A 14,795-nucleotide genomic window follows, 5' to 3' on the forward strand; every position below is an offset into this window, starting at 1 on the left:
ATTGTAATCCTTGCCATAATGTGTGGGGCACTCGACTAGCTCCAGATTTACCTCAGCGTTGTCTCGCGAGTCTTTATGTTTTGCCCTATCCTTTCGTCTGTTATCTTGCATCCAGTATCGGCGTAAACCTTTAGCTCCATGATCCTTTAGAATGAGAATTACTTAGTAGTCATCCAAATCCACATATATACACTTCTTTAAAAGGTGCCACATGGCAGCCCCTTAGGGGTGACACGTGGCAGCCCCCTAGGACGCCAGCTAGATTCATGCAGCCTATCACACGCTGCCACGTGGAAGCGGGGTCCACCTCCCCAAGCAGGCAGGTGAGTCACCTGCTTACTTGAGGTGATTACTTGTCACCTGCTTGCTTCACTTTCGTAAGTTCGGAAACTAGTTTTTGCTCCCTCTCGTAGGTTCGCCATCTCACTTTATTTTAAAAGCCTATTTAATCCGTGCTACGTAGGCTTGGCATGTCCTCTAGTAGCTCAAGTATATTAAACTTTTACATTAATAACTTACGTAGGTAAATCGAGTCCTACGACTCGTTACTTGGCCTCCCATTCCTTCTGGATTCTTATGATTACACTTCCAACCTTCTCTACTATGGGGTATCACATCCTTCCCTCCTTGGAGTCATTTGATAGTGTCGTAGCATATCCGGCTCACATGATAGTGTCTAAGGAACTTATGAGACATTTTGAATTTTAAAAGAGTGGGGTGTAACATCCTTCCCCCCCTTTAGAATATTCGTCCCCGAATGTTAGACAAAACTTCTCTTAGCACATTGTACAAATTGTAGGGAGATTCTTTGCTATTTTCTTTACACATACTTCCATACAAGTACTTCATATACGTGTTTCAGGAGTTGGGGTTACCTGTAGACATCGGGTACGGGTGTGAATACTTGTGTTTCATGTTCTCTTCCTGGTTTTGGTTTTTCCACCGCATCTTGACGGAAGGCACGTCTTTAGTCTACAACCCGTCAGTTTGCCGATCCAAGATGGCGATAGGTTTTTCCTCATAGGATTCCATCTCCTGGACACCATCTATAGAATATACCCTGGGTGACTCGTCAGTACCCTTGCGAAGCATTCTTATCTGATGAACTGGGCGTATAGTTTCCAATTGAGGTGGTAAGCTCAACTTACCAACCACATTGCCCACCTTATGAGTAACTCGATACAGTCTAATATATTTTGGGTTAAGTCCCTTTTTCTGGGTGACTCCGTGATAAACATCTAATCATCTATTTGAACTCTGAATGTCGATGTCGATTATCTGTATCTCATTTCTGCCAACTCTGGGTTGTTAATCAATAGTTTGCTTAATCCTGTTTGGCCTACCAGGTTTGTCTTTTTCCCTAACAGGGGGACTCATACACTCTGTCTTACAACATCTTGTAGGGGGTCATTTGGATACCGGAACGGTAGCCCTTCTCGTAGGCAAACTCAATAAGTGGTGGACGATAGTCCTAGCTACACTTAAAGCCATCCTCATAAGCTCGCAATATATTTTCTAACAGTTGATAGTATGCTCAGCCTATTCAGCAGCCCGCAGAAAATGCGGTACGAAGGCTTGTCGGTGCTCCCGACCTCTTCTTGGACTGATCTCTATACGTTAATCATAATTGAAGTCCCTCTATCTGAGATATTAGCTGGGGAAACCTCACGGAACCTTTTTACCTTATTGTCCTATAACTTCACCTAGTTCCATCTGTATAGGTGGTTTTGTTTGAAAGCAAATGAGCTGATTCGTTAGCCTTGTATAGTCCTTCTCGACTCTTTTCAAAACTGCAATTGGCATTCTATCTTTTGGGTCCTTCTTCCCCTCATTTTTTTCCAATCCTTAGGGTTGGCTACCGAATAATGTTACAGTCCCCTCATATAATGGCTCTTGTAGTCGTTCTGTGCTTTGTCTAACATGATCTGGTGTAATTCCGAAGGAATTTTGGCATATAAGCTCGTCATCCTGTAGTAACCAGCTAGTTCTGCCAGTTTCATTTAAACGCTTTCACCACTTTCCTTACCCCCACTTGTAACCTTCTAGACACATTACCCTGTGTCATTTTCTCCCTTACAAAATGACGAGAAGGTACAAGAAGTATCCTAGCGTTATCTCGCTAGTCCTCATATTTTACCTCGCTTTTTTCTCCCTTATTCTACATTCGATGTCGGGGGAGATATTTGGCCCAATCGTGGCCATGTATTATGTCACCCGTAGTACAATTCTATCTCGATAGTTTGGCTTAACCTATCTTTGCATCTCTTGGTAGTTAATTGTAACTTGGGCTTCTTTGCCTGGGATAATAACTATGGGGACTTCGTAGGGTCCTACCATTTCTCTACCCTACAATTTTACACCTCCTCGGCTGAGTAGGTAGCCTATTATCGAAGGAGCAGGGACTAATATTGTGAATCCATGGGTAGCATTCCCTTTAGAGTCATCTGTCGATGGAGTGTGGAATGAGTCTTGTAGTCCTGGTCATATTGTGAAATTTCCAACCTTGGGTATTACTTCCTGGATTCCATAAATTATATCAACTAGTACCCTTACCTTTTTGGGTTTTGCTTTTCAATCCTTAGGGTTGGCTGCCAAGTGGTGTCGAAATTCTCTCGCCCACTGGCCCGTATAGATATTCAGTCGTTTGTCTATCATTAACTAATACTATATCGACGAACTGTGGCATTCAAGTGCGCCATCAGTTAGCAGTTAGCTAATCCTTCTTGTCTTGCTTAAATCCTTTTTACAATACCCGTAACTTAGCGTATAGTACCCCGGGAACATAATCTTGTGTCATTTTTTTCCGTCGTTAGTTCAGATTCCTCCATCTCGCGCGATCATACTAGTACTAACACATTAGGTTCCATTAGAACTTCGAAGTTAAGCATGCTGGGGTGAGACTAATATAGGGATGGGTGACCTCTCTGGAAAGTCTTCGTGTCGCGTTTCATTGTAATCCTTGCCATAATGTGTGGGGCACTCGACTAGCTCCAGATTTACCTCAGCGTTGTCTCGCGAGTCTTTATGTTTTGCCCTATCCTTTCGTCTGTTATCTTGCATCCAGTATCGGCGTAAACCTTTAGCTCCACGATCCTTTAGAATGAGAATGACTTAGTAGTCATCCAAATCCACATATATACACTTCTTTAAAAGGTGCCACATGGCAGCCCCTTAGGGGTGACACGTGGCAACCCCCTAGGACGCCAGCTAGGTTCATGCAGCCTATCACAGGCTGCCACGTGGCAGCGGAGTCCACCTCCCCAAGCAGGCAGGTGAGTCACCTGCTTGCTTGAGGTGCTTGCTTGTCACCTGCTTGCTTCACTTTCGTAAGTTCGGAAACTAGTTTTTGCTCCCTCTCGTAGGTTCGCCATCTCACTTTATTTTAAAAGCCTATTTAATCCGTGCTACGTAGGCTTGGCATGTCCTCTAGTAGCTCAAGTATATTAAACTTTTATATTAATAACTTACGTAGGTAAATCGAGTCCTACGACTCATTACTTGGCCTCCCATTCCTTCCGGATTCTTATGATTCCACTTCCAACCTTCTCTACTATGGGGTATCACATCCTTCCCTCCTTGGAGTCATTTGATAGTGTCGTAGCATATCCGGCTCACATGATAGTGTCTAAGGAACTTATGAGACATTTTGAGTTTTAAAAGTGTGGGGTGTAACATCCTTCCCCCCTTTAGAACATTCATCCCCGAATGTTAGACAAAACTTCTCTTAGCACATTGTACAAATTGTAGGGAGATTCTTTGCTATTTTCTTTACACATACTTCCATACAAGTACTTCATATACGTGTTTCAGGAGTTGGGGTTACCTGTAGACATCGGGTACGGGTGTGAATACTTGTGTTTCATGTTCTCTTCCTGGTTTTGGTTTTTCCACCGCATCTTGACGGAAGGCACGTCTTTAGTCTACAACCCGTCAGTTTGCCGATCCAAGATGGCGATAGGTTTTTCCTCATAGGATTCCATCTCCTGGACACCATCTATAGAATATACCCTGGGTGACTCGTCAGTACCCTTGCGAAGCATTCTTATCTGATGAACTGGGCGTATAGTTTCCAATTGAGGTGGTAAGCTCAACTTACCAGCCACATTGCCCACCTTATGAGTAACTCGATACAGTCTAATATATTTTGGGTTAAGTCCCTTTTTCTGGGTGACTCCGTGATAAACATCTAATCATCTATTTGAACTCTGAATGTCGATGTCGATTATCTGTATCTCATTTCTGCCAACTCTGGGTTGTTAGTCAATAGTTTGCTTAATCCTGTTTGGCCTACCAGGTTTGTCTTTTTCCCTAACAGGGGGACTCATACACTCTGTCTTACAACATCTTGTAGGGGGTCATTTGGATACCGGAACGGTAGCCCTTCTCGTAGGCAAACTCAATAAGTGGTGGACGATAGTCCTAGCTACACTTAAAGCCATCCTCATAAGCTCTCAATATATTTTCTAACAGTTGATAGTATGCTCAGCCTATTCAGAAGCCCGCAGAAAATGCGGTACGAAAGCCTGTCGGTGCTCCCGACCTCTTCTTGGACTGATCTCTAGACATTAATCATAATTGAAGTCCCTCTATCTGAGATATTAGCTGGGGAAATCTCACGGAACCTTATTACCTTATTGTCCTATAACTTCACCTAGTTCCATCTGCATAGGTGGTTTTGTTTGAAAGCAAATGAGCTGATTCGTTAGCCTCGTATAGTCCTTCTCGACTCTTTTCAGAACTGCAATTGGTATTCTATCTTTTGGGTCCTTCTTCCCCTCATTTTTCCCAATCCTTAGGGTTGGCTACCGAATAATGTTACAGTCCCCTCATATAATGGGGATCATATCAGTACTAACACATTAGGTTCCATCAGAACTTTGAAGTTAAGCGTGCTGGGGCTAGAGTAATATGGGGATGGGTGACCTCCCTAGGAAGTCTTCGTGTCGCGTTTCATTGTAATCCTTGCCATAATGTGTGGGGCACTCGACTAGCTCCAGATTTACTTCAACGTTGTCTCGCGAGTCTTTATGTTTTGCCATGTCCTTTCGTCTGTTATCTTGCATCCAGTATCGGCGTAGACCTTTAGCTCCACGATCATTTAGAATGAGAATGACTTAGTAGTCATCCAAATCCACATATATACACTTCTTTAAAAGGTGCCACATGGAAGCCCCTTAGGGGTGACACGTGGCAGCCCCCTAGGACGCCACCTAGCTTCATGCAGTCTATCACACGCCGCCACGTGGCAGCGGGGTCCACCTCCCCAAGAAGGCAGGTGAGTCACTTGCTTGCTTGAGGTGCTTGCTTGTCACCTGCTTGCTTCACTTTCGTAAGTTCGGAAACTAGTTTTTGCTCCCTCTTGTAGGTTCGCCATCTTACTTTATTTTAAAAGCCTATGTAATCTGTGCTACGCAGGCTTGGCATGTCCTCTAGTAGCTCAAGTATATAAAACGTTTACATTAATAACTTACGTAGGTAAATCGAGTCCTACGACTCGTTACTTGGCCTCCCATTTCTTCCAGATTCTTATGATTCCACTTCCAACCTTCTCTACTATGGGGTATCACATCCTTCCCTCCTTGGAGTCATTTGATAGTGTCGTAGCATATTAGGCTCACATGATAGTGTCTAAGGAAGTTATAAGACATTCCGAGTTTTAAAAATATGGGGCGTAACATCACACTTCCCGGCAATGACCTCGGAATCAATCGAACTCGCCTGCAATAACATCAGCATCAATAACACTCGCCAATAATGACCGCGACATCAATACACTTGTTGGCAATGACCTCAATATCAATGATTTAGCTGGCAATGACCTCAGTATCAACAATACCCACTGGCATTGACCTGGGCATCAACAAAACTCATCGACAATGACCTCGACATCAATAACACTCGCCGACAATGACCTCAAAATCAATAACACTTGCTAGCAATGACCTCGGCATCAATAGCACTCGTCGGCAATGACCTCGACATCAATAACATATCCGTCCCATCACTGTGTTCTAAAACTAATGCAAATAGGCATATTCACACAATAATTAGGTAGAATAACAAGTTCAAGTAAATCAAAATCACAACAATCTATCAAAGCATTCCTTTAACAACACATCAATATCAACATCACGATAATTCACACTTTTCAACACAACAATATCAACACATTGCCAATTCAATAGTTAACTACATTCAATAGTTAAGGTTAATTCATTCTAGTACCTCGAGAAAATCGAATGAGAGAGAGTCTCCGATGAACAAAATAATTTAAATGGACATTTTAAACTCTTTTCTAAAAAATAAAATAAGAAAAAGTTATACTAGTGGCTCAGAAAAATCGAGCGAGTGGATGGGTGATGACAATATAATTTAAATGGACATTTTTATCCTTTTTCAAAAATAATAATAATAAAAAGGTATACTATTGCCTCAAGAAAATTGAACAGTAGAGTGAGTGATAAACAAAACAATTTAAATGGACATTTTAAACTCTTTTCCAAAAATAAAATAAGAAAAAGATATGCTAGTGCCTCGAGAAAATCAAGCGAGAGGATAGGTGATCACAAAACAATTTAAATGGATATTTCTAACCCCTTACCAAAGATAAAATAAGAAAAAGTTATGCCAGTGCCTTGAGAAAATCGAGCGAGAAAATAGGTGAAGAACAAAGCAATTTGAATGGGTATTTTTAACCCTTTTCCAAAAATAAAGTAAGAAAAAGTTATACTAATGCTTCGAGAAAATCGAGCGAGACGGTGGGTGATGAACAAAATAATTTGAATGGACATTTTAAACCCTTTTTCAAAAATAAAATAAGAAAAAGTTATAATACTACCTTGAGAAAATCGAACGAGAGAGTGGGTGATGAACAAAACAATTTAAATGGACATTTTAAACTCTTTTTCAAAAATAAAATAAGAAAACTTATACTATTGCCTTGAGAAAATCGAGCGAGAGGATGGATGATGACAAAACAATTTAAATGAACATTTTAAATTCTTTTTCAAAAATAAAATAAGAAAAAATTATACTAATGCCTCGAGAAAACCGAGAAGAATGGATGGGTGATGGCAAAATAATTTGAATGGACATTTTTAACTCTTGTTCAAAAATAAAATAAGAAAAAGTTATACTAGTGTCCGAGAAAACCGAGCAAAAAGGTAGGTTATGAACAAAAATTTGAATGGACATTTTTAACTCTTGTCCAAAAATAAAATTAAAAAAATTATACTACTACCTCAAAAAAATCAAGCGAGAGGGTGATTGATGAAAAAATAATTTTAAAAGACATTTTTAACCCTTAACTAAAAATAAAATAGAAAAAAATTATACTAATGCCTCGACAAAAGCGAGCAAGAGAATGGATGATGACAAAACGTTTATAATTGACACTTTTAACTCTTGTTCGAAAATAAAATAAGAAAAAAATTGGCATCAACTTTCACTTAGACACCTCAAGTAAGGCTCCGATGTGTCATTTTGACACTTTGTGCTGACTTGACACATTGCGTGTGTTGCATCCATTTTAAGCGCGTGAAAAATATTTTTTTCTTTAAAAATATTTTTTTTTATTGTTCTTCTTCTTCTTCATTTCTGCCATCGTTTCTTCTTCTTTTTCTTCTTCGTTTCTTCTTCTTCTTCTTCATTGCGTGTTCTTCTTTAATAAATCTCTTTTACAAAACACAATCTTTCTCCATTTTCTTCCACACTCATTTGCCCAAAACTCATGTAATATCGACAAGTTGAATTCGCCCCCAATTCGTGACAACAACTTGTACTATCCAACTGAAGCAATTCAACTTGAAAATTGATGTACCAACTTTCGGATAGAGTGTGTCTAAGTGACGAGACACTGTTTACTTGAAACACTAAATTCTACTTTGTGGTCAGAAATTTCAAGAACATCAAACTTGAAATTCAAATGTATAAGAAAAAATAAGTGAGAGTTCATCAAGTTTGTGGATTCTTTAAGTTTTGAATTCTTTAACAATTTTAAAGAAAATAATTTTAGATTTATATTAATCTTGTCGAAAAAAATGGAAGTTCATCGGATTTTTTGACCAAATTTGATTTATATTTTTGTTTGTCATTATAGCTCCATTTTTTCCTTTTTAGATGATATGTATAGCGTTGGGTGAGTGTTGAAGGAGAAGAAGATCTGGTGGGGTGGGAAAGGGATTGGGGCTGGGGTGGGTAGGTGGGTTGGAGAAGATGACGGCGGGGTTGGGGAGCGGTTGGGTTGGGGTGGGTAGGGTGGAGAAGATGACGGTGGGGTGGGTGGGGTTAATAGTTAATTTTTATTTTTTTAAAATAATATTATTTGGATAAAAAAAATATCACGTGTCATTAAATTATTGGTCATTTTTTTTTATTTAAAAGTCATTATTTGATAATTATTTGTTGTTTTTGACACGTCAGACGAGTGCATTACACACACTTAATATATTTTGGTCATCGTCAAAAAAATGTCAAAATGATACATCAGAGCTTTATTTGAGGTGTCTAAAATAAATAAAGTCTAGTTAAGGTATTTAAGTGAAAGTTGGTACCAACTTTAGATGACCAAAATTATATTAGTGCTTCAAGAAAATTATATTAGTGCCTCAAGAAAATCGAGGAAGACGATGAATAATGCCAAAATAATTTGAATTAACATTTTTAACCTTTGTCCAAAAAAAAAAAAAAAACATTATAATAATGCCTCGAGAAACCGAACAAGAGCACACCAAAAGTACGTCATGTCGACGGAGGCCACCCTCTCCACCGCCTCTAGCCGCCGTTCTTACCGGTGCTACAACTGCAACGACGCCTTCCACATAACCAACAGCGCCGGCGTGAGCTCCTCCTTTCGCTGCCCTCGTTGCTTTCACCGCCACCTCCTCCCTAACTACACCATTGCCAGTCTTACGCCTCTTTTTCAACCTTTTACTGCCAATTTTACCCTTTCCACCATCAATTCTGTCACTTTTGATTATTCTGATTCGGAAACAGATTCCGATGAGAGTGATTCCGACGATTTTTCGTTTGAGTTGTTTAACTCAACTCAATTCCGTTCTCCAACTCTTAAATCGTTTCTTGACTCACTCCCGATTGTGAAAATTGATGAATCATCGAAAAACTGTCCGATTTGTATGGAGGAGTTTGGAATTGATACGGAAGCGAGTCAATTGCCTTGTAAGCATTACTTTCATTATGATTGTATTGTCCCTTGGCTTAATCGGAGTAATACTTGTCCACTCTGCCGGCATAAATTGCCGCGACAAGCTGAAGACGAAATTGAAAAGGACCTGCAAGTTATTTTGGATGGTGAAAATGGTGATAGAGAATTTCAAGATAATAGTGTTGTTCTAGTATCAACAGCATCATCCTTAGGATTGAGTGAAGTTGGTGAGGATGATGATGACCTTAGAGAAAGGGATCTGGACGAAATGCGCGATGAAGATGGTGATATAATGATGGTTGATGCATGAAGTTTAAAAGAGAAACATATATGTATATAATTATCTTTTTGGGTATGATTTTATCTATAATGGGATCAGTATCTTTAATGTCTTTTGATTTTGCCAAAAAAGATTTAAATTTTAGTGGGACATGAAGTGTTATTTAGCTGCCCTCTTCCTTATGCTGAAATATAGGATATATGTTATGTTACTCTTAGTTGATGTTCACATTTTATCATAAGTTCATATGTGGAGTTTTTGATGCATTCTATGGAGATTAACGTTTGTTGTGAACATTGAAACTCTTCTGATGGCAGTTTACTAGAGCATATTTATGTACATAAAGTTTTAGTTTGTTAATAATTCTTAGATCTATAGGATATTGAAGCCTTTTATGGCAATAGAATCTAGTGTAAATTCCTATCTGTAAATTTTGATTTGGTGACTACGAAACTTGCCATGAAGTTAACTTTATGAGGAGAGACTTTGGAAAAAAATAGACCTTTTATACGTAGACATGGGAAAGAAATGATAAGTACACTTGTTAATGGATTTCAGACTTCAGAAAAAACGTTACAAGAAACAAAACTGAATGCATCATAGAATTAGTCATTATTGTGGGATGTACCTTTTAAGACCTAACCTATTTCTACCTAATGCCTCTTGTTTGCAGTACCTAGTTGAAGAAGGTGATAACTCTTGTGGAAAGCTTTGAAGAATGGTATTCTGCTGAAACAGATACAGAGGCCAAAGGGCCCAAGTAAACTATTGGAGTCTGCTTGGTGGAAGATACATCAGTGCTGGTACTAGCATATATGGCAAGTTGGTTGTTGCTATTTCCCTTGTTAGCAGTGGGGGAGGGGGGTGTTGGGCTTTCATTTTCACGCTACATCAAGTCTGTAGCGGTCAACCTTTACGGATTTCCCATGTTTGTCGTAGAACTAGAGGAAATGAGAAAACGTCACATTTGGGAGCAACAGTTAGATTAATTATTTGTCCATACTAGTCACTTAGAGATAGAAACCTCTGCTGTGTTTCAACATTATAATGTTAAGCAATGCAGTGTTGTGAAGTATTTCTTCAAACTTTCCATATAACTTTTGTAAAGTTTTATTTCATAATATTAATTCAATCAAGAATTAAGCTCTTTTATAAAAAATGTATGATACTTCTTTAACTTTTGTTGTAATAAACAAGAAATGAGTGATAATTGCCAACCCCGGTGTTTATGTTTGTTTTGGACATGATTCAATTGGTTCAAATCTTTGTAAAAGAGGTTGAAGCCTATTTGAATGGCTTATACATGACATCTTCTTGGTAATGTTAACAATTCTTGGCTTTTTAAGCATTCAATACAACTGTATTCAGGTAATCTTCCAATGTTTAGGACAATCTAGTTTTGAGGTCACCATCATCGGTAAATGATGATTCTTTGTACTTATGGGTTGAATCCGATCTTACATTTTTAAATTTCTTGATGATATGGTACAAGTGTCAGAGATGTCCCGTAGATAAATCTTTAGCTCTTTCTTTTTGTATAGTACAACTGTTTACAGATCATAGAGTTTTTGGGGTAGTAGGAATTTTGTGATGAGACCTGTTTAGCCAAGCTTAAGAAATCTGCTTATATTGAAAAGTGATTTTTGGCAATAGTACAACAACATACCCATCGAAATCTCACAAGTGAGGTTTGTTTTTTAGCAAACGTGCTTCTTGAAAAATTACTTTTGGAGAGTAGCAGTTTGTGTTCGCTAATCAATATGAAAAGTACTTTTGCCAATATTAAAGCAGCAATTCGTGCCAACCCTTTGTTTTCTCTGAGATTTTAGGGTTTCAATTTCTTTTTTCTTCTTGTCTCCAACTTTTGCGAATGCGAGTTCTTCTATGGCTTCAATGGAATTCGGTGATGGTCGAAAAAGAGGAAGGCCACATGGCCTTATGAATGGCAGAGGCAGCTTCCAGAAATCTAAGCAAGGTAACTTTTTTTGCTATACTGTTCGCTGCATGTCATCCTCCTTTTCTAATGTTTGTTTAGTTGCTTCTTATTGGCTTCATTATTTTTTATCTATATGTGCTGTCAAATCTAGGGTTTTGCTAATTTTTCTTCTCCTGGTTTGTTGAATTTAATGATATACATATCACTCTTTGTTGGCGTTGTCTTTTTATTGTTTTCTAATGGCCTTTCCTTGGTTTATTCTGTATTTTGTTCCGTGCAGCAAGGTTACAATGCTTATGATTTTGTCCATGCAGCAAGGGGATATACATATCACTCATGGTTTGGCGACGCCTTTTGTATTTTCTTTTAAAAAGGTGACCAATTTAGGATTTTAAAAGTTAAAATGTAATTTTAGGATTTCCTTTCCAAATTTGCACAGTTGCACTCTTAGAATGCGACTTCTATCAGTCGACTCGACTAGACTTCTCCGGCGACCGGCCAGACTTTTCCAGCGATTCACACTTCAAAGAGGCGGACCCTTGTCCCCTTTCGCCATCCAAATCACTACTTTGAGCCGAGGGAATACTACCTCTCTACCTCCCAAGGTAGGGGTAAGGTCTGCGTACTCTCTACCCTCCCCAAACCCCGCATATGGGACTACACTGGGTATATTATTGTTGAGTACTTTTTTGTTTTAAATACCAGGTCAAGTGCTAGACTTCATTGATTTCATAGATGCATAGGGTGTATAGTTCACAAATGCTTTTTGGAACTCTCGGTACCAACTTGGTATTGAAATTGTTTACATAAATGGCTTACTTATTAAGAGATGGATTTAGTTCAGCTTCATATGGTTTTATTCTCATCCTCCATTCCTTATTTAAAGTCTGGGGGTGGCGCTCTATGGTGCTACTGATTCTGAACATATTTCTATAGAAAGAGAAAATCATGACTATCATAATTATATTTTTTCCCATTTTCTATGGCGTTATTTGATTGAATATTGTTTTTGAAATGTTATGACTTATATGTAAATATTAGTGATAGTGGAGAAAAATATTTTAAAAAGTGGTTAACAAATTAGTTTTTGATAGAGAAATGTTGCATCAAAGTTTAATTTTTTTCAGTAATGTAATGAATTTCAACTTTTGAAAGATGTTTAGAAAAGGAATGATGCCAAACATTCTGGAGTATATCAGTTTTGATATTTATCTTACAAAACTAATAGTATCAAAGGAAAAACAAGATGATGATAACTATAAATGTAAATAAAGTGATTGCTTCTTGAACTGTGGATGAAGTTACTCTTTTTGTAGAATTTCAAAAGATTTGAGCCTAAATATGCTAAAAAGTAGCATTTCTGGCAGAATTTAACTACTGGATTCAGTTTTACTTCATGTACCATACCTATCATTTCAAATATAATTATCTGCTTTTGTAATTCCTTATAGCTGAGGCACAAAATTGAAGTACTTTTTATTTGCATAATAGCTGAGGCACAAGTATTTGTACTTTTCTCTTGTAGGTAAATTTTGCTCAGGTTCCGCTTCTAACTTGTTTTTCTGATCAATTGTTTCAGCTTTGTATATACAGCTCTGTGATCCTAGACTGGTGGCAGGTTTTCACTGAGTGGGCAGGGAAGTCAAGTATCAGGCTAATAAATGCCTCTAGTGTTTATTTACTCACATCTTAGTCTTTTCTGCATCTGCTGTCCATCACTTAACTGTACCCATCTAACAGGTGAGAATTTTGGTCCAACTCCAGGGTGGTCTCATTTCCTTGTTTTTCCCATACATGTAAAAGTAAGACGCATAGCTGAGTGTCTATTGGAAATAGCCTCTCTACCTCCAAGGTGGTAGGGGTTATGTCTGCGTACACTCTACCCTGCCCAGAGCACACTCTATGATATTACATTGGGTTTTTAGTTGTTGTATGTAAAAAGTTAGACGCATGCTCTCCACATAAACGTCTTTAGGTCAAAGGTCTATGATGCAAGACTATGGTACCTTATGCAACTATGCTCAGATATACATGGAATCCATATCCAGGGTTTACTTTTAGGCTTTCTTATAAATAAAGAAGAAGAATCCATATCCTGAGTTTGATTTTCTGCCTTGTGATTACCCTTCTGAGTTCTGGTTTTTCTATGTTGTTTGTGATCCATTAGATTTGCCATTGTAGATCTGTTAGTTGTTAGCCCACACCGTATATTGGGGTTCGACTAGCTGCCACTTGAAGTTAAACCGCTTTTGAAAAGTAGTCAGGGTGAAAGGTCCATAATTATAACTCTTTTTCTTTGAAAGAGAAGGGAGGATGTTGCTCTCACATATTTGCTCAAGGGCCAGCATGTTTTATAGTGATTGTAATTTAAAAAGGATTTTATTCTCACAAGTCATATAGTCTTTGAACAGCTTCTTCTTTAGGAGGTAGACTGGATTTAGGACGCAACAAATGTTTGAAACAACTGCTACCAAGTCAATGGGTTGGTCGACGAATGTGTGCTCTAATTGTAGCTTTGCTGAATGAATGACCAAGGTTGGAACCAAACCGGGTAACTTTAGAGGTGATCGTGATGTTAAATTCTGAAGAATCAATGGTTCTATCGGTGACCTGTTCAAAAGGAGCAGGCTGCTTTGACTTTGATCAGCCAACGAGTGCCGGGGTGCTGTGCTCTTGTTCATTTGTTGGTGATATTTGTACATGTGATTTAACTGTTGTAATAGCAGGGTTTCTACTTTGTCAAGTTGTATAGTTCAATAAGCTCTTAATGTAGCATTGTCGAACGTGAATCTAAATGTGAGAACTAATAATTTAGCTCTTTCCAATAAGGGCTTTTTACAGGACAAATGCCAAATGCAAAGAATGCAAAAAATGCGGCTTAGCCAGTTTGCTCAAGTCTACAATAAGGATGAGAAAATGTCAAGGAGTGAATAGGGGCATCAGTCTTAGCTCTTACTGTTCGAGAATCAATTGTACATGTATAGACTTTTCCTTTTTCCTTCAAGGAGTAGCAAATGCGTGTAGGCATGCACTATATGTCGCATATCGTAACAGTTATGATCCTGCAGTATGTGTCCATCCACTGATTGGTATGAATTTTTATGTGAGGGTATGTGCAGAGGAAGTGAATCGACGCTCCAGTGAGAAAGTGCTAGCGGTTGGATTTAGGGGTTACGCGGAGGGGTAGGGGTAGACCGAAAAAATATTGGGGAAAGGTAATTAGATAAGATATGACGCAATTTCATATCACCAAGGACGTGACCTTAAATAGAAAGCTATGAAAGTCGTGTATTAAGGTAGAAGGCTAGTAGGGGTAAAGTGTTTCTTGGCCTGTGATGGTTTTAGGTTGGTCATAGGACTAGTCGCGCCATTATAGTTGTGTTGATGTTGCTTTTCGATTATCACTTCATTTTGTT

General features: G+C 38.5%; 1 protein-coding gene and 1 long non-coding RNA gene across 2 annotated transcripts; both read left to right on the forward strand.

Moving 5' to 3' along the window:
- Nucleotides 1-8,673: 8,673 nt before the first annotated feature.
- Nucleotides 8,674-10,578, forward strand: LOC129887500 (E3 ubiquitin-protein ligase RING1-like). Its single transcript, XM_055962617.1, has 2 exons — nucleotides 8,674-9,515; nucleotides 10,117-10,578. Exon 1 carries the CDS (start codon nucleotides 8,742-8,744, stop codon nucleotides 9,471-9,473), a length of 732 nt encoding a protein of 243 aa, XP_055818592.1. The 5' UTR covers nucleotides 8,674-8,741; the 3' UTR covers nucleotides 9,474-9,515; nucleotides 10,117-10,578.
- Nucleotides 10,579-10,827: 249 nt separating this feature from the next.
- LOC129887502 (uncharacterized) lies at nucleotides 10,828-14,274 on the forward strand. The gene is made up of 3 exons (XR_008766412.1): nucleotides 10,828-11,418; nucleotides 11,660-11,753; nucleotides 12,959-14,274. It is a non-coding gene; the product is annotated as an uncharacterized LOC129887502 (long non-coding RNA).
- Nucleotides 14,275-14,795: the final 521 nt, after the last annotated feature.

The sequence above is a fragment of the Solanum dulcamara genome, chromosome 4 (genome assembly GCF_947179165.1).
Source record: "Solanum dulcamara chromosome 4, daSolDulc1.2, whole genome shotgun sequence".
NCBI classification, from domain to species: domain Eukaryota; kingdom Viridiplantae; phylum Streptophyta; class Magnoliopsida; order Solanales; family Solanaceae; genus Solanum; species Solanum dulcamara.